The following is a 27635-nucleotide window of genomic DNA, read 5'->3' as shown; positions in this document are numbered from 1 at the left end:
CAAGCTTTCATGTATATTGCTAGTTGTGAAGCAAATTGGCCTAATCCTTTGATGAGCACTACTGCAAACCTTAATTATGTTAATAATATTTGAACCTTTAATTCCAAAATAGAGGTGTTCTGATGTACAATTGTTGTAATGCTCTATGAGCATTTGGAAAGATACTGTAGCATTTCTTTTCAGAACACACACCCATATATGCACACATATGTGTGTAAATTACCTTTAACACATTATGACATTTAACTCTTCTATAACTGATTTTTTATGCTTATAATTTTATTAATAATGCATAAATGGTTAATGGACAGGCATCACCAACTTCATTAACCTATCTTCAGAGTCCTGTGGAAAAGAATTTTCCATTGTATATAACTTATGAAATAAATACATGTTCATAAGCAGGATAAAAATGTCATCTTGGACCCTAAGTTTACACAGTTAATAAATCTAACTTGTATAATGAGCCATTATTAAAACAACAACAAAAAGCCCTAAAAAAAAAGTTGCAGCTCTTCTTCAACTTTTTAAAATTTTTTATTGAAGTATATCATTCATACATGAACACACATAAACAATAAGTATATAGTAAAGATTGTGAACTTATAAAATAAACATACATAACATCACACTGGAGTCTCATACATCACCCCTCCACCAACTCTTTGCATTGTTGTGAAACATTTGTTACACACTATGCAAGAGCATCGTCAAAATATTACTACTAACTATAGTCCTTACCCTACATTTGGTGTATTTTTCTCCCAACACAAACTGTTTTTTTAAAAAATATTATTGTTACAGATATTGTGACTTGCAAAACAATCATACAGATGTGCAGATTTCCCATACAACTCCACACCCTGGTGGAACCATTTGTTACAGATTATGAGACAATACCATCGGACTATTACCACCAATCATGGTCCATAGCATACATTTGGCACACTATTCCATACACCTCCATTATCAACACAGTACAGCTTTGGCATTGATGCAAGAATATTATAATATTGCTATTAACCACTGTCTATAGGTCACATCAATTGTTGTTTTCCATGCTTCTCCAAATTCCCATGACCCTGCAATAGTGATGTACATCTGCTCTAGCTCACAGAAGGACTCCTTTTCATTCATACCCTTAACCACAATTCTTAACCGCCTCTGGGTTCACTGTGTTATTCAGTCACTAGATTATTCTTAGCTTTCTTTCTATGGACATTTACTTCCCCAGACTACCTTTTTCAGCCACAAACCCATTTATAAACCAGCTGTTACTCACTGTAATGTGTTAACATCAACTGTATTCATCTCCACACTTTTACAGTCAAGTTAATTAAAACTTCTACATACATTAAGCATCTGTAGTTCTTCTCAACCCTCCTCTTATCTCCTAATAACCTATACTCTAGGTTTTAATTCCATGTGTATTATTTGTATTTAGTTCATATTAATCTTCTTCAACTTTTAAAACCTACCCAAGTTGTTTGCTTAGACTAGAGAGGCAAGGAAGACTGACAAAGAAAAACGAGAAAAAAATATCTGGGAGAGAGTCAATCATCAATGCTTTATTGATGGGCACCTCTTGTACACTGATGTATCAAAAATACATTTTGAAGAGTAAAGTAAAACATTATGACAATATGCAAGCTATGCAATGCACACAATACCGAAGGGCAAATCAAATAGCAAAGGACCTGACAATTTGGGAAATGCCACTCAAGCCTATTTCTGCATTCTTGATGTATACAAGTCTGGAAGCAAAAGACAGAATCTTGCAGTGTTTCCAGAATGATATTTAACTTTCCCATCATGAATAAAAGTAGCCCACGTAGCCCAGGCCCATTACACACAAATGGGCAGCTCCTATAAAAACAGCAGCAGTGCCTGTCACCACCATCACAGAGGCAGTTCTCACCACTCTAGTGCTGGCCTAACTTCCTCCACAAGGAGTTGGAGTAGACACCCTTGCCCAGAAGACAGTCCTGGTTGCTTTCATAGCTGCAGCACGACTTGTTCCACTATTTACATTGACATTTCAGTGATCACCCATTCCACTGCATATTCCAGTCAAGTGACATCCAAGAGCATCGGTAGAGCATCACGGTGACCGTACGTGAGCCCAAGGCTTGGCCCCGCACAGGGATTGCATGGGCAGTTGATTGAGAGAAGTCTGTTTGAGGAGGGCCAGGAATTGGCCATTTTTCTGGTTCTATCTTTTTCTCTCATCTCACCCATAATTTCCACTCTGGTGCTATCTTTCAGTGCCTCTTCTGCCGTGTGGAAACCAGCGGAGGGAAATAGGCAAGAAACTTGTTCATCATCTTTCTCCTGAGAAAGAACTCTCGTTCCACATTTTCTATACCAAAGTAATATTCGATTTGGCGCTTAATATACTCTCGAAGCACCGCTTCTTCCACAGGATACGCCTGTACACACCTGTACCTCATCATGGAGGGACTCCATCCTGGTGTTGAGTTTTGCTGGAAATGCTTGATCAGTCCTTTCACCCCGCTCTCTAAAACCATATGAATAATGAAAGTTCGAGCGAGGATTCCTCTGCCTCCTCTTTCCCATCCTCGGCTTCTAAAGGAGCCTGGGATAGAACATCCTCACTTCTCACACTGGACACTTGGCCTTGATCCTCTCCCTTTTCTGTCTCGCCTCCAACTTCCTGTGCCATTTCGCCTCTTATGTGCTGATCTGTCTGTTTCAAGCTGGCATCTTGAGCTGTAACAGGTCCCTGGCTCTCCTGACCTCCTGACCTACATCCTCTAGGGCAGGGTTCTTGACCTTCTTTGTCCCATGGACCCTTTGCCAGTCAGGTGAAAACCACAGACCCCTTACTAAGTCCACACTCTACTGTGAATTGTTTAATATCTCACACCCGTGCCAACACGTCCCCACAAGAATGTTTTTTTTGAATTTCAATTCAAGCTCACGGACCCCTGGTTATGACCCCCACTCTAGGTGGAGGGGTACCCACTAGTGTTTACCAGCTCTCTTTCCTTGATGACTTGACTGAGCTTCATCTTCACTGACATGTTCACCATCTATTATAATTTTGTGTCCCGGTTTTCTTTGCTGTCACTGTTGATTCTCTTTTCAACCTTCTCTGTCTTTTCCATTTTGGGGCTTCTTATTTCCTTGGCTGCCAACACTGACATCCAGTGCTTACTAATCGGCTTGGTGTTGGCCAAATTGCCCTATCGCTGAAATCACTAGCCTTGCTGGATTTCTTTGTGTGTGTTTTCCTGCTTTTACAGTCTTGGGGGAACCGAGCTCTGCCACCAGGGTTTCCAGCAGGCCTGCGATGCCCCAGCCCCAGAGGGCGAACAGGGGCTGGGGAGGTTCCTTGGACCGGGGGTTTTCCTGGGGCTGCGGCCTCCTTGGGGTGCCCTCTGCCCCTTCCTCTGGGCCTGTGCGCCCTGGGCGCCAGGTGCAGAGCCAGGGGCCTCGTGGGCACAGACGCCTGGGCCACACTGTGTCACAGCCCCAGCTGTCCCCACACCCCCAGGGCCCTCTGCTCCCTTGCCGCCTCCTGGCCCCCTGTGTCGGGATGGGGCTTAGCAGCCCCCATGGCGGCTCCCCACAAGGGTGCATGGTGGGCACCGGGGCGTGAGCAGATACTGTCGCCTCTCCCTAGCCAGGGGGCAACCGGCTGCCCATCTCTCTGCCAGGACACCGAGCAGCTGTGGCCCAGGGTAAAGAAGCCGAGAGCCCGGCCCAGCTGCCGACCTGGCCACCCTGGCCACCTTGGCCACCCTGGCTGTCCCTCCCTGCCCTGGACGGCACACTCGCTGTTACTGAACTGCCCTTTACTTTTCCACGGACTGAGCGAGGTGAATTAAAGTCTACTCTACTAGAGTATTTCTATTTCTCCTTGTACTTCCTACCATTTTTCATAACAAAATACTATCCTATTTCTGCATATTCGCAATTCTTATTCATTGTAAATTGCTCCTACATATACATAGGGATATATATATATAGGCTTTTCTTTACCTTCTTTGGTACAACTTGGTTTGAGGGTAATGAAGCCGCCCCACACCCGTTGGCAGCAACGCCTCTCCCCTGTAACTCTCCCTTTTGCTCTGGTTTTGCAGGCAGGCCCACTTGACCAAAAGGCCTCTAGGCTGCGCATGCGCAGAAACCCAGCCTGGGGTCCCTAGACGGCCTCCGAGACCCCAGGAGCAAAAATGCATCTCCCTGGGAACCAAAGTTGCCTCGGAACTCCAATGCTGGAGGCCCTTCAACGAAGAAAATCCGCTGGGGAGTGTATCATATCCGTCCCCCCCCCAACCCTCCGGGTCTCTCCCGTTTTAGTCAGCATTTCGTTTCTTCCTTGTTGCCTTGAGAAATAACCCTGAACTCCTGACTGATAAGGGAGGCTTAGAGGCATCTTTCAGGAAACTCCAAAAAGAGTCTAGCCCACGCTGTGTCACCACGCTTCTGTCAACAGACAGATGTCCCTTCAGCCCTACTGAGCAAACATCGTGCACGCTCGTTTTGCGGACCGGGAGCGCGTGACTCCTGCCCTGCCGGGTCCCAGGGGACGTCGGGCCTCGCCCAGCGGCCCTGAGCGCCGCACCCTGCACTCGCGCGCCCCTCCGCGTGCCGCCCCATCCGCACCCGGGCTGGCAGCACAGAGACCCCGCTGGCTTGGCGGCGCGGGCGGGGAGTCCCCCGCGGGGCTGAGCACCCCTCCTGGCGGTGGCGAGGCCGTCCCTTCACGGGCTCCCCGCCACCCTGGGAACAGGCGACCTGGCCCGCCTCAGGCGGCCGAGGGGCCGGGGAGCCAATCGAGCCCCGCCAGCTCAGAGGCCCCGAGCGGCCCCCGCCCCTGCCCCCGTAAGCCCGCCCTCAGCCCGCAGCCCTCAGCCCGCAGCCCGGCGAGGCGGGGTCACGCTTGCCCTGCGGCCTCCGGGCCGGGAGACTTCCGGGTGAAGCTCCTTGTCTTCTCCAAGCCCGAGGCCCGCGCGCGTGGGGCGGGAGCCCCTGCCCAGGCCTCACCCTGGCGGCGCGCGGGAGCGGCGAACGGGCGGGGCGGGCCGCCGGGGCGGGCGGGGCCCCGAGCTCCGCCGGCTCAGCTCCGGGCCCCCTTCCCGCCGCCGCGGCTCCCCGCCTCCCCGTTCCCCGCCCGCGGCCGACGCCCGCTCCCCCGCACGGCGGCGCCATGCGGGCCGAGGACCTCGAGGAGGAGCTCACCTGCCCCATCTGCCTGGATTATTTCGAGAGGCCGCTGTGCCTCGAGTGCGGCCACAACTTCTGCCGCGACTGCGTGGGCCGCAGCGCGGCCCCGGGCGGCGCCGTCGCCTGCCCCGAGTGCCGGCAGCCGTCGGGGCCCGGCGCGCTGCGGCCCAACCGCGCCCTCGCCCGGCTGGCGGAGAAGGCGCGGCGGCTGCGCGGGAGCCCCGAGGCCCCGGGCCTGTGCGGCCGCCACCGGGAGCCGCTGCGGCTCTTCTGCGAGGAGGACCAGCGGCCCGTGTGCGTGGTGTGCCGGGAGGCGCTGGAGCACCGCGGGCACGCCATGGTGCCGCTCGACGAGGCCCAGCACAGCTACCGGGTGAGCCGGCCCGAGCGGGCCCTGCCAGCGACCCCCGCGTGGCACCCGCGTTCTCAGCAAAGTTCCACGAGGCGGCTTTAGGCCCCCGTCAAGGATGGAAGAGCATAGGGAGCTCAGAGCCGGGGTTGAAATTGGGTTTGGGAGCGAGAGTCATGCAGACCTGAGTACCATTTGGCAGAGTTTGCAAGGGGCTGGCCCCTAGGGAGCCCCTGGTTTAAGACAGACATACTGAGATGTAGGTGCACGTGCCTGTGGACACCCTCGGACGCCTGAGAGGGGATAGGCCAGCGCTGGCCGATGGGAATGTAATGCAAGCCACGTATGGAACGTAAAAGAAACAGATGCTGTTAATTTCAATAATGTATTTAATCTGTTTGTGCAAAATACTACTTTAAAGTTAATCAGTATGAGAGATTATCAGTGAGATAGCTTGCATTTTTCCCCAATGGGAAGTCAGTCTTTGAAATCGGTGTGGATTTTTCTCTTACATCTCTGTTTGGACTGGCCACATTTCAGGGCTCACTAGCCACATGTGGCCAATGGATGTCTGTACCCGCAGATTTCACAGACAGCTGCTGACCTGAGAAGAACCTGGCCTCAGAGTCATGGTGGGGTTTTGTTACTAGCTCCTTCATCAGTTGGGAAGGTCATTCAAAGGTCATTTGAATTTGGGGATTTTCTGCCTTACGGATGTCTCAGGGTAAGAAACTCCATTGAATAAGTTGACTTCCTTCCTGGACTCTAGCCACCCCGGCCTCCTGGCCTTTTCTGGACCATGTTCTCTTTTTGAACTGCTCTACGCAGACCTTCCATCCTTTAGACTTTTTAAACTTGAAGACCTTCCTTTCCAGAGCTATCCCACCCCGTCCCATTTCTGACAGTGTATCTCCAGGGGCCCTGACAGAATTGTATTCAGTAGGTGCTTGCTTAACATGTGAATTTCATGACACAGTTTAAAGGAAATGGAAACTGTAGGCAGCACAGTTTTACCAGCTGACTACAAACTGGAAACGGACCAAGTTGGACCGGAAAGTGTACTTCCGTTCTTCCGCTCAGTAACATTAGTGGCAAGAGGCGGTGGTGACTTGAAGGGGAGGTGGCAGTGGAGATGGCCGGTGGGGTGTATTTTGACTGCATTGAAAACAGAGGTTAGAATGACCGAAATTCACAGAACCTCAGAGCTGGGATGGTCTTGAAGGGACCGTCTGGTCCAGTCCTCTTCAGCTTAGAGGTTCCGGAGCTGCGACCCAGGAAATATGGGGGGCGGGGGGGCTGACTTGCTCATGCGTCTACACGGTCAGCTCAGAGGTTTAGACTGCAGCACGCACCTTCTGATGTGAAGTCTGATGCTGTCTGAACTACAAGACCACATGTCAGTCAACGCCTTCATTTTACAAATGGGCTCTTTTATTAAACTTAAGGTTTTATAACGTTAAAAGACGAGGAAGTGGGAAACGGACTTTGGCCCAGTGGTTAGGGCGTCCGTCTACCACATGGGAGGCTCGCGGTTCAAGCCCCGGGCCTCCTTGACCCGTGTGGAGCTGGCCCATGTGCAGTGCTGATGCGCGCAAGGAGTGCCGTGCCACACAGGGGTGTCCCCCGCGTAGGGGAGCCCCACGCGCAAGGAGTGCACCCGTAAGGAGAGCCGCCCAACGCGAAGGAGGGAGCAGCCTGCCAAGGAATGGCGCCGCCCACACTTCCCATGCCGCTGATGACAACAGAAGCGGACAAAGAAACAAGACGCAGCAAAAAGACACAGAAAACAGACAACCGGGGGAGGAGAGGGGAATTAAATAAATAAAAAATAAATCTTTAAAAAAACAAAAAAGACGAGGAAGTGATTCTTTTACATTTCTGGCACCTCTAACCCAGCTTTGAGATGCTTGGTGTTGGCCAGTCTTACCCAGGGCTCCACCTGGAGCCCAAATGCGGTAGGATTCAAAACCACCTAGGTTTGAGTCTTGGGTAATACAAGATAAGTCATGGACACTGGAATTGTGACGGGCCTTTTTTAAAAAAACAAGAATCTCAATTTAAAAGATTACCTAATTTTCTTCCTATCAGACAAAAGTGAAACTTAAAAATCTTGGCCACATTTAAAGGAGCAGTTCTTCTCATCATAAGCCTCACATCCAATTTGACAGTGGTCACAAATGGCAGTTATAATTGAATAAAGGAATAAAATTACTTGAGATAGTTTACTGGTTAGCAACTAGGGCTGATAAATAGGTCATATAATGTGAGAAAATTATTGTAGAAAGAAAATAGCACATGATTTTTGTGATATTTAACAGAATTATGTAAAATATCCCAATACCTAATTTTATTTTCCCCCATTTTTACTATGAAATGTTCAAACATACACAAAGTTGGAAAAAATTTATGATAACTACAGAATAATCCTTTTTTAGGGTCTACCATTAACATTTTATTATGCTTGCTTTATCACATGCCTATCCATCCCTCTTTATATCCATCAATTCTTATTTTCTTTTGAAGTATTTTAAAGTAAATTGCAGATAAAACCCTTCCCCCAAAATACTTTTGCATGCATTAACCAAATCTACCTTTAAATTATGGAATTTTGTTGTTAGGAGGTATCAGGGATTGAACCCAGGACCTTATACAAGGGAAGCAGGACTTTAGCCACTGAGCTAATCTGCTCTCTAATGAGAGCTGGTTACTTTTATGTTTCTTTGTGTGTGTGTGTGTGTGTTTGGTTTTTTTTGGACATACCTTGAGTGGAACCCAGGACCTCATATACATGGGAAGCAGGTGCTCAAACGCTTGTGCTACATTCACCCCCCAAAGTAAAATTTAATACAATGAAGTGCCCAAGTCTTAAGTGTACATTTGGTGAGCTTTGGCAGGTGCATACACCTGGACATCCTAAACCCTTCTTGAGATGAGGAACAATACTGTCACCCTGGGAAGTTCCTTTGTTCCCTTTCCCAGTCATTCTCTGCTCCCCACCCCAATGGAAACAATGTTTTTTTTTTCCACCACAGATTCGTTTTTACCTGTTCTGGAATTTTCTATAAATAATATATAGTGTGTACTCTTTTTTTGAAAGCTTGGTGTATTGTTTTTGAAGTCCATCCATTTTGTATGTATCAGTAGTTTGTCACCTTTCTTTGCTGAGTCGTGTTCCATTATATGAACACACAGTTTGTTTACCCATCTTCCTATGAATGGATACTGGGGCTGCTTCCAGATTCTGACTATTTTGAATAAGTTGAATAATATCCTATTATGAGTATCCTTGCACAGATCCTTTTGTGTACATACATTTTCATTTTTCCTGATCTAGGAGTAGAATATCTGGGTTGTAGGATTAGTGCATGTTTAGTTTTATGAGAAACTGCCAGACCTTTTTTTTAAAGTGGTTGTACCGTCCATCTCACACAACCACAACAATTGATTTGAGTTCTGGTTGCTCCATATCCTTGCCAACTTTTGGTTCTGCCAGTCTTTTTAATTATCTGTCTTTATGTTAACAACTGTCATTTGTAAATGATGAGAGGAAACTTTAAAGCTATTTTTTTATTCCTCCCGCAGCTTTTTGCCTACTGTCTGCTCTCTGTGTCCATTCGCTGCGTTGCGTGCTCTTCTGTGTTTTTGCTTGTCTCCCTTTTTGTTGGGTTACTTTGCTGAGTTGGCTCTCCATGGCGCTTATGGGCTGGTGGCACTCAGCACCACCTGCGGGCCAGCGGCACTCCATGGCCCCTGCGGGTCGGCGGCACTCCACGGTGCTTGCGGGCCAGCTGCTCTCTGCAGTGTGCGGGCCAGCCTGCCTTCACGACGAGGCCCCAGGACGCAAACCCAGGGCCTCCCATATGGTAGACGGGAGCCCAATTGATTGATCCACAGCCGCTTCCTAAAGCTATTTTATTTTATTCTTCTAGGGAAGGATTTTTAAATTAACTGTACTGTTCATTTCTTCTAATAATTTCTTTTTTCTTATTGTAGCTTTTTATTTTGACATAATGTCAGACTTATAGGAAGTTGCCCCCAGTCTTCTTTCAGCATTTGCAACTAATACCCAGTTTTTAATTTAAAATTTCTCTTCCTTTGGTATATAAGAAACAGTTCTCTCTTGGGTTTTCACCAACCTTGCATCTTAGTTTCTTTGCAGGATTGCCATCCTCTGCCTGCCCTTAAATGTAGACATTCAGCCTTCATCTTTTTCTCCCTCCATTGCATCTTACTGGGTGGGTTTGCCCAGCCCCAAGACTTCAGCTACCCTCTGCAGGTACTCCTGCAGCTTCTACCTCTCCCCACGAACATCTCGAGTTCAGTTATTCAAGCTGAATATAGTATTTTCTTCCCTCCCATTTATGTACTTCTTTTTTTCCTAATTTGAGAAGCACCCTACAGTCCATCTAGTTACTGAAGCCAGAGCCCAGAGCGTAAATCTGATTGGTCATCCGTTCTCACTGGTTTTCCACGTGGCGCTGTGAGGCCACGGCTGACCTCAGCTCTCAGGTGCTGCCCCTCGGCAGCCCACTTTGTCTCTACTGGTTGACTAGCTTTATTTTATTTTTATTTTTATTTATTTTAAGATTTATTATTTATTTCCACCCCCCCACACCCCGCCATTTTCTGCGCTTGTGTCCATTTGCTATGTGTTCTTCTGTGTTCACTTGCATTCTCGGTGGCACTGGGAATCTGTCTCTTTGTTGTGTCATCTTGCTGCCTCAGCTCTCCGTGTTTGTGGCGCCATTCCTGGGCAGGCTGCGCTTTTTTTTACTTTTACGCAGGGCGGCTCTCCTTGTGGGGTGCACTCCTTGCATGTGGGGCTCCCCTGCACGGGGGACACCTCTGTGTGGCATGGTACTCCTTGCATGCAACAGCACTGTGCCTGGGCCAGCTCACCACACAGGCCAGGAGGCCCTGGGTTCGAACTCTGGACCTCCTATATGGTAGGCGAACACTTGATCAATTGAGCCACATCTGCTTCCCAACTAGCTTTATTTTAAAATAGCTTAACTGGGGGGTTAAGTTACCAAAACAGTGCTTGTAATAGGAATTCAAATAAAAGAGAAACGGATAAAATTTCCAACCCCACTACCGTTTCTAAGCTATTCCTGTCCCCCAGAAATAACTGTTGTTAATAATAGTTGGTGTATATAGTTCTGGATTCTTTCTTCTGTTCAAATGCAAATACATATAAAACATACACTGTGCACACATGTTTTTTCTTCTCAAGACAGAATTATACCATACGTACTGTTTATAGCTTAATTTTAACAATATAACATGTCAGTATATAGGGCACTACCTCACTCTTTTCTCTTTATTCATTCAACAAATCGTGAGCATCTACTGTGTGCCAGACTCTGTCCTAGACATGAGCAGTGAACAAAACACCCCAAACTTCCTGCTTTCATGGAACTGAAGTCGTAATAATAAAACATGGTGCATGGTAAACCTCACTACTTTTTATGGTGCAGAAGACTTGTCACATCGATGTACCTTAGTTGGTTTATTTAATCATTTTGTATTGATGGATCATGAAAAAATGCGGCAGTGAACATTCTTAGATATATTGATTATTTGTGCTATTGTGTTGTTGGATAGATTCTTAGAAGTAGACTTATGAACCTTTTAAATCTTGTTAAGTGCTGCCAGTTGCCCTTCAGAAAGATCGGACTTTTCTACCCTCCCGCTGTTGTGGTGCCAGAGTCCTCCTTCCTTGCCAAAACTAGATATTAATGGTCCAACAATTTTTAATTTTTGCCAGCTGAATCGGCAAATTCACGTAGTGTTAAGATGACTTCAGACCAGAGTTGTTCTTGTCCCTAGGCCTGGGAGAGTTGTCAGCACTTTCTTAACTTCATTCCCTGGTGGATGCGGTGACTTTTAGCTCTTGAACAAGGAAGAGGCTTGGTGAGAGGCTCTCATACTCATGTGTGTTTCTGCTGGCAGGAGGAACTCCTTAAGAGCCAGTTTAGTCTGAGCATCAAGATGGAGATGGCTATGCAGTTACACAGCCTGGCGGAGAAGTACGCTGCAGTGTGGCAGGTAGGAGCGCAGCGGGCGGCCAAGAGGTCCTTTCAGCCTGGGCTGTTTGGGGGGTGGTGCAGGGAAGACTCCGTAGTTGTCACACATAAAGAAGCATCTGTTCCTAGGTGCCTGTGAGTTCCACTTCTTTCACCCCCATATCTCCACTGGAAGGTAGCACCCCTCTTCTTCCTGCCTCTTCCTAGAGACACTTCTTGGGTGGGAGTCAGCTTCAGCCATGGCATTGTGGAAAGAAACAAATGAATGGACTTCACCTTCAGGGAAGCTATAGTCTAGGTGGGAGGTAGGATTCTTAAGATAAATCTTAAACCCCTAAGGTTTAACAGACTTAAGGGTAGGTGTTCTGAGGGCTAAGCAGAATAAGAGATAGGAAAATGCATTTTAGTTAAAAAGGATGCAGAAAAGGCCTTGCTAGTAGGAGAGCCTTGGCTATTACCATGGGTGAATTAATACTGTAATGACTGTTACTACAATTTCCAGTATGTGACTTCAGAGGCAGAGGATATTTGAGGGAGGTCAGGGCAGGAGTCTTTCTGGAGGAGGCGCTGAGGATGGAAAGGTCACCTGACTGTTGGGGGAGTCCTGCCCAGGGATTTAGGAGCAAGGGCCAAGCAGGACAAAGAGTGAGCGAATCTCCTGTGCCTGTAGGAGAAGATCAAGGCTCAGCGAAAGAGAGCCAGCGCCGAGTTCCAGAAGCTGCACCAGTTTCTGGCTGAGGAAAAGCAACTGTACCTTCAGAAACTGAGCAGCGAAGAAGAAAAAACGAAGAAGAAACTGAATGAGGACAAGTCCAACCTGGAAAAACAGATCAGCTCCTTAAAGAAGCTCATCTCAGAGCTGAGGGTGAAGAGTCAGAGCTCCCCGCTGGAGCTGCTCCAGGTGAGCCGGCCAGGGCTGGGGGCGCCCTCTGTGGGGGACGTCAGAGCCAGGCACCTGTCTGTGTCTTCAGAGGTGAACGTCCTTCCTGATGAGTGGGTTTAATGGGAGAGGTGTCTTCTGTCAGTCACTACTGTCATTACACGAGCTGAGAGTCAAAGATTCCACCTTCACGGAGGCGTGCACGGCTGCGTGGTTATACCAAGGCCGTGGACCGCACACTTGTGGAGGGTCTGGTTTATGAAGATGTTTCAATAAAATTGATTTTTTAAAAAGATGATGCCTTCAAGGAGGCGCATTCACCATTCAGGGAAACCAGCAAGACATCTGATTATGCTGAGCTCAGAGAAACAGTTTCTGTCCTTAGAGCTTCCTTCTCTTTCTGGATAAGGCTCTATATACATGACTGTCCTCTTTTTATTTTTTGGCTGAAAGAATTCACCTTGGTCTCAGGTCCCACGGAACCTCGCTTTCCTCTGTATCAGGGGTTCTTAACCTTCTTCGTTCCCTGGACCCCTTTGCCAGTCAGGTGAAAGCCAGGGACCCCTAAGCCCACCTACTGAGTATTAGTTAATGAATATCTCACGCACCAACACGTCCCCACAAGAATATTGTTTTTTTGAATTTCAACTCAAGCTCACGGACCCCTGGTTGAGAACCCTGCTCTATACCATGTGACCGAGAGGAGAAAAACTTTGAAGGGCATTCTCAAGGATACCTTCAATCAGCTTACTATTTTTCTCATCAGAAGGAGGCAACCTTCTATTCTCTTAGATTAGAAAGAAACATGGACCCACCCACTAGCTTTTTTCAACAAGAAATTGCTAGCTGGGTGTTCCGCGATACCTAAATACAATGATTTCCAAGAATTGTCTGTATCTTTTACAACGGGCTCAAGCAGCGAAGTTCCAGTTACATATCCAAACATGGATCTTAGCAGCATCTTTGAAATAACACATGTAAACACAGTGTTTTTAAAATACAGATTTAGCATCTAGTCAGAGTCTGAAACCTTGACAATATGAATGAGACTGCATGATGCTTACAAAAGAAATATATCCACAAACATCGAGGTCACGTTAGGGAAATAATGAAAGATAGCACTGAATCACAGAATTTCAGAGCCTGTGCTACTCACTGATGGATCTCTCCATCTATCCGTGTTTTCATTCATTTCTTTCCCTTTTACCCCAGGCCCCATTGCCTTTCCCCATTCAAAACACTTTATTGTGTTTAATGTTACTTTTTTTTTAGTGTGTTCTTACAGAATACTTAGTATTGCTTGGGCTTATATATTTTTAATTTGTGCACTGATCCAGCATTCCTGTTTCATTATGTCTTGCTTTTTACCTAGGCACTATCTGTTTCAGCTCCATTCCTGTTGCTATGGGTACATTTAATCCACACGCAGTCTGCACATTTGACCAGTACCCCCTCCTAGTGACGGCTATTTGGATTGCTCCAGCACCACTGAGTAATGCTGCAATGAAATCATTAATCTCTTCTCTTTATTGTTTCTTTCCTTCTTGGTTCTTGGTTAGCCAATATTCTACTAGAAAATTTGCAGTTAAGGTTTTTTGTGAAATAGATTTTTACTTTTTTCTTATATTGTCCTTTAAAGATTTACTTTTTATTTATTTCTCTCCCCTTCTCACCCCCCCCCCCCCAGTTGTCTGCTCTCTGTGTCCATTTGCTGTGTGTTCTTCTGTGACCACTTCTGTCCTCATCAGTGGCACCGGGAATCTGTGTTTCTATTGCATTATCTTGTCATGTCAGCTCCCCGTGTGTGTGGCGCTATTCTTGGGCAGGCTGCACTTTTCTTTTGCGCTAGGCGGCTCTCCTTACGGGGCACACTCCTTGTGCATGGGGCTCCCCTATGCGGGGACACCCCTGTGTGGCAGGGCACTCCATGCGTGCATGAGCACTGTGCATGGGCCAGCTCCACACAGGTCAGGGAGGCCCGGGATTTGAACTGTGGACCTCCCATGTGGAAGACGGACCCCCTAACCACTGGGCCAAGTCCGCTTCCCTATATTGTCCTTTAATAGCTTGGGAAACATGGTTTTACTGACTTCTTAAATGCATTTGGGAAATTTTTCTCCTTTCTGCCACACCTTAATATAAGACAGGGATTTTTTAGTTCCCTAAAGTTTAGCAAAACTCACCTGCATGGAAAACTCTTCTGCCTATGCATTATAAAAGTATCCCTTGCCATTATAACTAAAAATGGTCTCCTAAAACAAATCAGGGGAAGGACAAAAGCCAAAGGTCAAAGCTGGGGCCCCTGGAAACATTGTCCAAGGGAAGCAAAGACGATGACTCTGATTGAGAGTGAAAGAGAAAACAGGGAGGGCAGGCAGAAAGCTGGCAGGGAGCGACGGAAATGGGCCAGGGACACAGAATAGGGCTCGGGAAAGGGACTGGTCAGTGCTGTCAACAGTGCAGAGGGGCCACATGGCCAAAAGGACACACTGTCCGTCAGGCATGGGGATCACGTGTGGCATTAGCAAACGCAATCGACAGCGAGTACCTGCTCACTAAGCCGAGTGCAGGTCTCCAGGGCAGGGCATGTCGGTTACATGGTTCTCTGTTCTCTCCACAGAATCCAAAAGACCTGTTGACCAGGTACGCGCTCCTGCTCTCTCGTGAACCTGGGTGGGATGGTGGCTCTATGGGCTCAGGCTAGGGAGTCCGGGCCTGGGCTTTGCAGACGGTTCTGGGCCGTCTCGGAGGGGCCTGTGGCGGAGGAACGCGGCAGGAGCCGTCTGAGCTGTGGGCTGGGGGCCCTGCAGTGGGAGGAGGTGTCTGGCCGCCTGGCGGTCCTCCTGAGAGCAGCCTTCTGGGCCGCCAACAGGAGCGAGGCCCAGGAGGTGAGCGCCGCCCTTGAAGTTCCGATGGTGAAGACCGTGTGCCAGATGCCGATGATGAAGGACATGCTGAAGCGGTTCCAAGGTGAGAGGAGCTTCTAGGACTTGGGGTTCCCTAGAAATCGCTCAGATAAGAGAAAGAGTGGTGGGGACAGAAAAGTCTGGGAAGGAAAGAGGAAGCAGCACACAGCTAGCAAATGTCAGGGAAAGTGGTAATGACTGCTCAGGAATAAATGGCTATTGGTTCATCCAAGTAGCATTTATTTAATACGCACTGTACACTATGAGGTGCTATTGCTACAAAAAGAAAAAGACCCGTTCTCTTTCTGGTAATTCATTAGCAAATGGGAGAGCCTGACACATGTCACTCACTGTAATATAGTGGGAGCTGGAGTTCACCAGGGTATGAGTAGAATGGTACAGATGTACTGCAGAAGGGCCACCAGCTCTGTTGGGGCAGGGAGCAGCGGTGACAATTCTAAGATCTGAGGGAAGGGTAGGAGTTTGCCGAGTGGAAAATGGGGATGTAGTCCTCCAAGCAGGGTAGTAGTGTGGGTGAAGGTGTGGAGACAGCCAGGTGGATGACATCCAGTGTGGCCAGCTCTGCGGGGCCTGTGGGAGAGGCAGGAGCGAAGCTGGGACAATGGCAGCAGGACAGACTACAGCTAACCTGTTGGAGCTCCAGGAGGTACTGGGGCATCCGTGTTGTGGGCGTGCTGCTGGTGTTACCATGTGCATGTCCCTGCCGTGAGCGCACTGCAGGTGTTTCCACATGCACGTCCCTGTTTGTGAGCGTGCTGCAGGTGTTTCCACGTGCACGTGCCTGTTTGTGAGCATGTTGCAGGTGTGTTTGTGAGTATGCTGCAGGTGTTTCCACATGCATATCCCTGCTGTGAGCATGCTATAGGTGTTTCCACATGCATATCTCTGTTTGTGAGGCGGGTTGTGGGTGTCCACTCCTGGCAAGGTGGAGTCACAGGGACCGCATATGCCTTCCTGCCTGAAGCAACCAAAGAACAAAATCAAAATGGACTTAATAACAGCAAAACAGACTTAATACATGAAACCACCATTTTCAAAACACTGCAATCTGGCAGTGAAAGAGTGATCACTGAGAGACAGGAAACAAAGGCAGTGAGCCCTGTGATTGGCCCAGCCTGTTGCCTGCAGGAGTTCCCAGGCCATTAGGGAGGGTGACTGAGGTGGAGCCAGGGGAACTCCTGAGTTGTGGATGGAGCTGATGGTCCAGGAAGAGCAGAGCAGAGGTCACAGGGTACTGGAGAAGAGAGTGCTGGAGAGAGAAGCCGGGCAGTCTACACAGGGACCCTGTGGAGACTCAGCGGGGTGCCGACTAGCACTTGATGGTGAGCAACTGCTTGAGGCTGGGGAAAGAAGCTTCCAGACAGTTAGAAGGAACAGTGCCTGGCACTCAATCAGTTGAAACTGACCCACAAAAGACACAGATGTTAGAATAGGCCAAGAAGAGCATTAAAACTGTTATAACTATTCCGTAAAGTTAAAATAGCAAAAAGAAATCAGAACTAAAATTTTAAAGCTGTATTATTTATAGTAGCATCAAAAATATTAAGTGTACAAGGATAAATGTGACAAAAGATATGAAAGACCTTGTACACTGAAAATCATAAAATGTTGTTGAAGAATTTAAGACTTAAATAAATGGAGAGGTAGAAGACTCCATATTGTTAAGATTTAATTTCTCCCCAAATTGATCTAATGACTCAATGCAGTCCTAATCAAAATCCCAACATGCTTTTTCTTGGAAGTTGACAAACTGAGTCTAAAATACATATGGAAATGCAAAAGACCTGGAATAGCCAGGTCTTTCAGAAGACCATTGTGGCAGTTTGAAATTATTTTGAGTCCCTAAAAGAGAAATATTACGTTTGAAAACTAATCTGTTCCTCTGGGTATGATATCCTTTGATTGCATTCAATTCAGTTGAGGGACTTTTGATTAGATTACTTGATCAGGCCACTTTAGGGCTTTTGATTGGACCACATCAGTGAGGTGTGACTCAGGTTGAGTCTCCACCCCCTTGCTCGGTCTGATATAAATGGAAACACAGAGAAAGACTCACTCAGACAGATACAGGAAAAGGAAGCCACCATGTTTGACCCTGCCGTGTAAGAAAAGACTACAGCATTGCTTAAGTGCAAAGCCTCAAGAAGCTGTGCCCACAGAGCAGCTCAAGAGGAGGTGGTGAGCCTGGAGGGGAAGGCTGAAACCTTGGCAGAGATCAGCAGCCATCTTGCTTCACCATGTGGCGGCCACACCAGGATCAACAATAACTGACTTTGGTGAGAAAGCATCTCTCCTGATGCCTCTATCTGGACATTTCATGACCTTGGAACTAGAAGCTTTTACCTGAAATAAATCCCCATTATAAAGGCTAACAGATTTCTGTTCCTTTGCATTTGGCAAAGGAAAACAGCCCTTTAGAGGGCTAACACTACCTGATATTAAGAATTATTATAAACCAGCAAGTGGATTTGACTAAACTGATAGGGCACCTGCCTACCACATGGGAGGTCCAGCGTTCAAACCCCAGGCCTCCTGACCTGTGTGAAGCTGGCCCATGTGCAGTGCTGATGTGTGCAAGGAGTGCTGTGCCACGCAGGGGTGTCCCCCATGTAGAGGAGCCCCATATGCAAGGAGTATGCCCTGTAAGGAGAGCCACCCAGCGCGAAAAAAGTGCAGCCTGCCCAGGAGTGGTGCCGTACACACAGAGAGGTGACACAGCAAGATGACGCAACAAAAAGAGACACAGATTCCTGATGCCGCTGACAAGAATGCAAGAGACACAGAAAAACACACTGTGAATGGACACAGAGCAGACAACTGGGGGTGGTGGTGGAGAGAAATAAATAAAAAATAAATTTTTAAGATAAAGAGTTATTATAAACCTACAGTAATCAGAACTGTAGTGTTGGTATAAAATAGACAAATAGATCAACAGGACAGAACAGAGAGTCAGAAATAAAGCCACTCATATGCTTGAACAGAGGTATACAGGCAATGCAGTGAACAAAGGATAATCTTTTCAACAAGTGGTGTAGAATATTTATACACAGGGAAGCTGATGTGGCCCAAGCTATTGAGCTCCTGTCTACCATATGGGAGGTCCCTGGTTCAGTTTCTGGTGCCTCCTGGAGAAGATGAGCAAGACAGTAGGCTGGCATGATGGGCAGGTGTGGCAAGCTGATGCAACAGGGAGACACAAAGAGGAAAGACAATGAGAGATACAACAAAGCAGGAAGCTGAGGTAGCTCAAGCAATTGAGTGCCTCTCCCACAGGGGAGGTCATGGGTTTGGTTCCCAGTGCCTCCTAAAGAGAAAACGCATATTCACAGAGAGCACACAGCAAATGGACAGAGAGAACAGACGGCAAGCACAAACAGTGGGGGGGGGGGGGGGGAATAAACTAATAAATTTTTTTAAAAAAAGAATATCCATATAAAAGAAAAAAAGGAACTTGAAACCACATCTCACACCATATATAAATATTAATCAAAATACATGATAAACCTAAGTGTAAAATCTAAAACTATAAAAGTTTTAAAAGTAAACTTAGAATTATGACATTAGGTTAGGCAAATATTTCTTAGTTATGACTCCAAAAGCACACTCCATGAAAGTATAAACTTAGACTTCATCCACATTAAAAACCTTGCTCTTTAAAAGATACTTAAGGGAAGCAGATGTGGCTCAGGCAATTGAGCTCCCACCTACCACATGGGAGGTCCTGGGTTCAGTTCCCATGCCTCCTGGAGAAGACAAGCAAGACAGTGAACTGGCATGATGGTCAGGCACCGCAAGCTAACACAACAAGAGACACAAAGAGGAAACACAATGAGAGAGACAACAAAGCAGGGAGTAGAGGAGGCTCAAGCAATTGAGCGCCTCTTTCCCACATGAGAGGTCCCAGGGTTAGTTCTCAGTGCCTCCTAAAGAGAAGACAAGCAGACAGAGAGAGCACAGAGGGAATGGACAAAGAGAGCTGACAGTGAGTGCAAACAGTGAGGGGTGGGGGAATAAATAAAATAAATCTTTTTTAAAAAAATAAAAGATATTTAGGAAAGTGAAAATACAAGTCACAGAGTGGGAGAAAATATTTATAAATCGTATATCTGATAAAGGATCTGTTTCTAGAATGTATAAAGAACTCTCAAAACGAAGTATTAAAATAAAAAAACAACCCAGCATAAACATGGGCAAAAGATTTCAACAGACACCAATTGCACATACACACAAAAAAATTTGCTCCCCATTACAATGAGGGGAGTGGATGTATCTCAGTGGTTTGAGCGCCTGCTTCCCATGTATGAAGTCCAAAAAAAACAAAAAGCCACGATGAGACAATACTACTAGAATGGTGAAAATTAAAAAGACTTACTATACTAAGTGTTGAAGAGGATATGGAGAAAGTGGAACTCTCTTATACTGCTGCTGGGAATGTCAAATGGTACCACCACTTTGGAAAAGATGGGCAGTTTCTTAAAAAATAAAGCATATACTGTCATTCTACTCCTAGGTATTTACTCAAGAAAAAAGAAATATATGCTCTTACAAAGATTTGTACATGAACATTCATAGTAGCTTTATTCTGTAATAGCTCAAAACCAGAAACAACTCCAATGTCCAACATCAGATGAATGGATTTAAAAAACCAACTATGGTATATCCATACAGTGGAAGAGTACTTGCCAGTAAAAAGGAATAAACTATCGATAAATGCAACATGAGTGATTCCTGAAATTATTATCCTGAGTGAAAAGAACCAGACTGAAGAAGTGCATGTTGTATTATTCCTTTGCTGTGATTAGCTCAGAGATAGGTTGGCTCAAAGGGAAAGCGACACAGAACTTTATGAAATAAAGGACAGAGAGAAGGACACAAGAGAGGAGATGAAAATGGGATCAGGGAACTCACAGCTTCTGGAACTGAGAGCCTCGACCCTAGTTTCCACCTCGTATTTATTGGAAACTACCAAGCAGCTGTTTGCTATTAGAACTGTAACACCATCTACAATAATAGGGAACAACTGCAGCATCTACAATAGATCAGGTGTAACATTTACAATAAGGATCAGGTAAGCCAGTTTCTCACATTTCCCCTTTTTGTTTTGCAAAGTCTATGCAAATGGCGTTTCACGGATTAACAAAACTTCCTGCATGATATTTTCACTCTTAGGTTTGAACAATACTCATTAAATTTTTTCCCAATATATTCAGTTCCAGGATTGTTCAAACTTCAAACAAGAGATTTACATATACATTCAACAAGGTACATTTATGTATCATTTACAGTTCATCAAATCACTTAAGTACACAATATGTTACATTATTAAAGTTCTGATTAGTATTCAAGCATTTTATACATAATCCATAACTGCAACAACAAACAATAAGACTTCCAACTAGCAGACATTTAATAAATAGACTTACATTTCTCATGGGCTTAAGATTCCCAACCAACAAGGCTATATAGGCCAGTACTCGATCAAAAACGATCTCATTTTCCCCAGTTTATACAGTGCTCTTAGCATCTTCACTGGACCTGGGGCCACATCCAGTTCACAGGTCATTACACACTCCATAAACATGAGAAAACATTGTATTTATCAATTACAGCAGAGAATATAGTTTTGTCTTACCCACCCAAACAACATTTAATAATTTGATAGAGTAGCAGGGACCTTACATCTTGTCCCAATTGTTTGCCTATTCCAGGCCGTTGAAATACCATTGTCTCTGATGTTTTTTAGTAGGGCACTGTCACAGTTTTCTTCTCTGCAGTCAGATTCATTGCCATCAGGCCAGGGCAGAAAGCCTTGAAGAACTGCAAGTCCATTGTTGACCTTTTCACACAGTATTTACACTTTTTGTATTCATTCAGGTTTGCTTTACTTTCACAAAACACATTATCTCACTGAATGCTACCACAATACTTTTACAACTTGCTATATGCATACTAGTTCTGTCCTGCATATCTCTATTTCTGATTTTATAAAACTAGCCATTTTATTTTAGGACAAAATACACCTTATTAAATTTCAGTTAGCATTCCCACAAACCTTTTACCTTTTTCAATATTTGCTTAACTTTTACCTCTTTCATTTTATCCTTACTTTCTCTTTTTTCTTTCTTCCTTCCTTCCTTCTTCTCTTTTTTCTTTTTTCTTCCTTTTTCTTTCTTCCTTTTTCTATCTCCTTTTTTCTTCCTTTTTCTATCTCCTTTTTTCTTCCTTTTTCTATCTCCTTTTTTCTTCCTTTTTCTTTATTTCTTTTTTCCTTCCTTCCTTTCTTTTTAGAACAATCACACCCTGGAACAATTACAACACACACACTGACGTTGAACAAACACAAAAGCAGTTCCAAATCTATTAATCTAGAATTTCTTCATTGCTTCCTTTTATAATTCCACATTTCTTTTCCAGCTTCTCTCCTCTCAATTTCTTTCTTAATCTCTTTCTGTCCCCAAGCCATACTTGCTTTATGATGCCATGCTTGAACAAGTTCTATAGTTTACTTGGATGTAAAGCCATGCTAGTCTTCGGAATGAGACCCAGCCGTGCAGTTTCCAGCATCTGCCTCTCCATCTGCATAACCGGAGGTTCTGGGTTCCACAGGAACCGTTGTTGTCTCTTGGCGTTCATGGTATGACTTTATCTGATGAGCTGGTACCCACACAGGCCGTTCTCCATCTCCTGGGGAAAAACAAACCCTCGAGGACCCCCAAGGCTGTCCAAACCACTCTGGGCTCTGCGCAGTTACACCAACTTTAGTTTCGCTCAAGGCGATCCTTCTTCCCATCAAGCCCCACGTTGGGCACCAGTCACTGCGAGCCTTTTTGCCTCTGTGTCCCTGTTCAGGCAGGCACCAGTTGCTGAGCTTCTCTTCAGGCCCCACGTTAGGCGCCAGTTGCTGCAGTCAGCTCAGCGATAGGTTGGCTCAAAGGGAAGGTGACACAGAACTTTATGAAATTAAGGACAGAGAGAAAGACACAAGAGGAGAAAAAGATGGGATCAGGGGACTCACAGCTTCTGGAACTGAGAGCCTCAATCCTAGTTTCCACCTTGTATTTGTTGGAAACTACCAAGCAGCTGTTTGCTATCAGAACTGCAACATCATCTACAATAATAGGGAACAACTGCAACATCTACAATAGAACAGGTGTAACATTTACAATAAGGAACAGGTAAGCCAGTTTCCCACAACATTCCTTTTATATAAAACTTGGGAGAATGCAAGCTTAACTTTAGTGCCAGAAGACCTATCAGTGGTTGTTTGGGTATGGAGAAGGGAGGAGGGAAGGATTACAAAAGAGCACAAAGAAACTTTTGGGGGCAGTGGAGATATTCATTATCTTAATTGTGATGATGATTTCATGGGTGGATATATAGGTCAAAACTTACCAAACTGTGCACTTTAGATAAGTATAGTTCATTGTATGTCAGTTATACCTCAATAAACTGTTTTTTAAGTTTATGGGCAGTGGAAAACCATCAGGACTTTCTAAGCTGGAGCATGACATGAACATATTTTAGAAAAGTTCTTGGGGCAGTGGGGATGGAGAGAAGGAAAGAACCACAGTGATATTTTAGAGTTAGTACTTGGTGATTAATTAGTCATAGAAGGTCAGAGGGAAAGAGAAGTCAAAGATAAACTTGGATTTCACAGTTTGAATGTCGAGGTGGAGGTGATGGGCTTATATGTAGAGAATATAGAAGGAAGGACGTGTGAGGGTGCTGGGGATTAGTCCCAAGAGGATGGAAGGGGCCTCGGATAATGAGTCTGGTTTTGAGCTGTCTGTGGACGGGCTTGCGGAGATGCCCAGGAAACATCTGGAACCAGTGAAGAGAGACCTTGTTCATGCTCCCCTCTGTGTGCTCCTGGGTGAAAAATCTCCTGTCAGCAAATCAGAATTCATTAGTCTTTCTCCAAATTTTATTCTGACTATGAAGATTTGGGGTCATGAAATAATGAGCTTTCCATTTTCCAGGTCTCAAGTCTTAGAGCAGAAGGGAAATGAGGTGAATTTCAGGGCGCTAAAGGCTCTAGTAGGCCCAGCTGAGTCCGTTAAGAGGCAGTGAGGACCAGCCTCTTTCCTGACAGGGCTTGTTGGGAAGAGGAACCAGAAGCTGGGAAAGATGGACGTTTCTGGTGGGGGGTTGGCGGTGAGCAGTGGCATCATTTATCTAAGCTCTCATTTTCTCTGCAGTGGCTGTCACCTTCGCTGAAGACACCGCTCACCCCCATCTTTTCTTCTCCCAGGACGGGAGATACGTGAGAAACCAAGCATCCACCAAATCTTGGCGGCTTGTGTCTTCAATGTGGGGCTATGTCAGTGGATGGAGAGCTCCTCAGGCCACAGGCTTTGAGGAGCAATTTCAACACCTTCCTTGTGTTATGGGGAAAAACTTTTTCACCTCAGGGAAGTATTACTGGGAAGTTGAGAACAGGGATAGCCCAGAGGTAGCTGTGGGGGTATCCCGGGAAGACACCACGGTGTTTTCTGATATTTCTGAAATGTCTCCATACGTGGGAGTCTGGGCCATTCGTTGGAGTTCATGTGGCTGTTGGCCCTTAGGGAACTCACCTGCAATTCTTCCCAAGCAAGAGCCACCTCTGAGGCGGGTGGGGGTTTTCCTTGACTTTGAGACGGGTGATGTCTCGTTCTACAATGCTATGGATGGGATGCACCTGCACACGTTCTCTTGCCGTGACCTCCCGTGCGTCAGGCCATTTTTTTGGTTAAGTCCATTGGCATCTTTAGTCATCCCACCAATGACTGATGCGAAATAAAGCAATTCTGCCCCTGCCCAAGAGCCTCTCCCTAGCCCCTAGCCCAGGGACTCCCACGGCCCGTGGCCCTCCCTCTTCTTTCACTTCTTAGGTATCACTGGGATTCAGTCCATTTGGATTCAGATTTCCTGTTTTGTTGTGCTCCCTGGATGTCCTCTGCAGAGCCAGGCAGGGCAGACCCTGTTGCTGCCTTTCCAGCTGCCACTCACACATTTACAAAAGTATAATTCCCTTTACCATCCCTTCATTGTTTTTAGTGCCAGTATTATCATATATTTACTTCTTCAAATAGTATAAACCTTCTCCTTACAATGTTGTTATTTTTCCTTTATGCAGTTAGTTGTCTTTTACAGAAACTAGCAGCTTCAAATTTGCAACCTAAATGCTGCATGAATGAGGTGAAAGTTTCTGAGGGTGCTCTGAAAGAAAATCTTGTTTCCTGCAGCCACAGGCTTGAGTCTGAAAACCAGACTCAGAGTCTCATGGTCCAAGTAGCAGAATTACAAAGGAAACAAAAATCTCAACCTTGCAGGGTGTCTGCTGTTAAAGTGAAGGCATTGATTGGAAAGGAGTAGAACCCTGAGGATTGGGTTGGAGATATAATGGGATGATGATGATATCAGTGGGGACATTGGAACACTAAATTCTGCTGAGACTTTGCCAGATAAATCTGCCTTGGCCTGCCCAGTGGAGACCATACAATGTCAGCGTTGTGTCACCCAGCCTCCAGCCTGCCCCTGGAAGTCTGGACCTCCTCCCAGCCCTGAGGCAGGCACCAGCCAAATTCTAGCATGCAGGACTCAACTTCCACCTTGCAGTGAGAAATCTGCCTTCCAACCCCTGCCTGAAAAGAGATTAACCCTGTCTTACCAGATGAAAATGCCCTAGGGTCAGTAGTTTGCAAGGCATTTCTGAGCGTCCTTACCACCCCCACTACCCCTCCTCTCTTCGAGACCTATTACTAGATGAAAATCACAAGCCCCCAAAGATGAAATACAAAGTGATCCATGAGGAAGTACGCTATACTCTAAAAGAACTGTGAGTTTTCCAACTTACATAGAAGTCAGGGGAATATGTGTGGGAATGGATACTAAAGGTATGGGATAATGGTGAAAGGAATATAAATTTGGATCAGCCCCCTGTAGTTAGAGGTGGAGTGGGCATCACCATCCCAGTGTCCTCAGGATGGAGGAATAATATATGGATTAGAGTGGACTGACTGGTATTCTACTATAGAATTAATTAGACTCTAGCAATGGAAGAAACTGTATCATTGATGCGGAGACAGTGGCCACGGGAGTTGCTGAGGGCAGGGAGAGGGAAGAAGAGGTGTGATATGGGGGCATTTTGGGGACTTGGAGTTGTTCTGAATGATTGCAGGGACAGATGCAGGACATTATATATCCTGCCACAACCCACTGAATGGACTGGGCGAGAGTATAAACTACAATGTAAAATATCCATGCTGTGCAGCAGTGCTCCAAAATGTATTCACCAAATGCAAGGAATGTGCCACAATGACGAAAGAATTTGGTGATGTGGGAGGAGTAGGGGGTGGGGAGTGGGGGTATATGGGATCCTCCTATATTTTTAAATGTAGCATTTTGTATGATCTATGTATCTTAAAAAAATTTTTTTAATCTATTAAAAAGAACCATAAAACAATTAAAATTTTAAAAATTTGGATCAGGCTGAATTTATTGACATGGGCCCACTAAGCAGAAATACTGGATACAACGGGGTTAGAAAGGGCTCTAATTATTTGGATGACTGGCTGAAACATGGACCAAAAGATCGCCTAGGATATCTGAAGTTGAGATGTCTGATTTGCCTTGATATTTATTTACCATTTAAGACCTGTCCTTCCCCCCCCCCCCCCAGGAATGTCCAGAGGACACACCTTTAGCCAGGACTGTGAGGAATAAATTTGTACGACTAAACCCCATCTTCCCTGAAGAGCTCTGTGGTTGCTCTTCTCTGTACTCCAGATACTACTATAGGGACTGCCGTAATGGATCTAGAATCCTTAAACATTATGGGGATGATCCGATCTCCATCTGGTAAAGGTCAGGTATTGGCAGTTAATCACCAAAGAGAAGGTGGTCGTGGCTACCACAATGACAGGCAGACTCAAAGCAGCAATCAAAATAGTCCGAGTCGCGTAGAGATAGCATTTGGCTAATACATCATGGGGTACCTAGAAGGGAAATAGATGGGCAGTCCACTAAATTTCTTCTTGATCAGTATAAGCAGAAGAGTTCTAGGTCACGCAAACAAAACCCTAACTTAAATTATAGACACGGAGAATCACAGCCCTTTAATCAATTCCCAGACTTGAGACAATTTACAGACCCAGAGCCCCTTGAATGAAGAGAAGCCCAGGTCCCCTTGGGCAAGGATCCTGTTCCACTGCCAAGAATTAATACTATTAATTTTCCTCCCAGCTTCCCCCAAGGAGACCTGTGGCCTTTAGCCAGAGTAACTGCACTGGGGAAAAGACAATGATCAGACATTTTGGGGATTATTAGACACTGGCTCAGAAGTTACATTAATTCCAGGAGACCTGAAATGTCACTGTGGTCCACCAGTCAGAGGCGGTAAAGCAGGCTAGATAGGAAATCAATAGACAGATCTGGAACCCGGCAGAAAAACCACTGCCATTGAACACATGTCCTCCGGAACTCCCAAGGTGGCTGCTGGAAGACCCCCTGAGATTCTCCCATTCAAAATGAGATTTCTTCCGGAAGCCAGAAGAAGCCCCAGATATTGTCCAGGGGCCTTATCATTAGGCCTCCCCGGGGACTGATGGGTGGGAAAATCAAGCAAAACAGCAAACAGCTGGGTACCTCCCTTGTCATTAGCACAGGGGTGGAATAATTAATGGTTTAAAAGGCAAATGAGAAAAAGAACCAGCCAGTGCCTGTGCCTGTTGCTGCCCTGTGCCTGCCTTCTGCGCCCTGCTCTCGCTGTGTTTCCCCTGCCATCATGGCCACGCAAGTAAAACCTGGGCATTTATAATCTATAATGGGGAATTGTAGACTGTAAATCAGCCCTCTTTATCACTTTTCAGCCCCTTCCTCTCTACGTGGAACCCCTGATCTGTTATTTTCTCCCCTTTGTCTTCCCTCCCTACCTGAATAAATTACTGACCTAGTCAACGTGGCTTGCTCTTGAAACTCATTTCTTGCAGCTTAGCTAAGAAACTAGACAAAATCCAGAACTGGGGGTTTATAGAGGTCAGGTGATTGATGAATGATATCATGTTAATAGGGAACTAGTGAGCAAGAAGTAGCAAAGTCTCTAGACTTACTGGTAAGAGAGGATGGGCGATAAATCCAACAAAAATACAGGGGGCCTTCCACCTCAGTGGTGTGTCAGAATGTTGGCCCGAAAGTTATCGGGAAAAAGAGAGATTGGGATCAAGTGTTCTGAGAACATTGAATCCTCAAGCTCATCAGACAACTTTATTATTTCCAAG

At 45.9% G+C, this 27635-nt stretch overlaps 1 protein-coding gene and 1 pseudogene across 1 annotated transcript; one reads left to right on the top strand and one right to left on the bottom strand.

Annotated features, from left to right (window-relative positions):
- Positions 1 to 1791: 1791 nt before the first annotated feature.
- LOC111764113 (la-related protein 1B-like) lies at positions 1792 to 3044 on the bottom strand (annotated as a pseudogene).
- Positions 3045 to 4944: 1900 nt separating this feature from the next.
- On the top strand, positions 4945 to 25841 carry TRIM4 (tripartite motif containing 4). Its single transcript, XM_004458424.5, has 6 exons — positions 4945 to 5566; positions 11495 to 11590; positions 12239 to 12469; positions 15069 to 15091; positions 15321 to 15418; positions 23574 to 25841. The coding sequence occupies exons 1-6, from the start codon at positions 5177 to 5179 to the stop codon at positions 24155 to 24157; spliced, it is 1422 nt and encodes a 473-aa protein (XP_004458481.2). The 5' UTR covers positions 4945 to 5176; the 3' UTR covers positions 24158 to 25841.
- The last annotated feature ends 1794 nt before the right edge of the window (positions 25842 to 27635 follow it).

This window comes from Dasypus novemcinctus, chromosome 23, assembly GCF_030445035.2.
Source record: "Dasypus novemcinctus isolate mDasNov1 chromosome 23, mDasNov1.1.hap2, whole genome shotgun sequence".
NCBI lineage: Eukaryota > Metazoa > Chordata > Mammalia > Cingulata > Dasypodidae > Dasypus > Dasypus novemcinctus.
The sequence above is the reverse complement of the archived record's forward strand: the minus strand, read 5'-3'. Positions and strand labels throughout refer to the sequence as shown.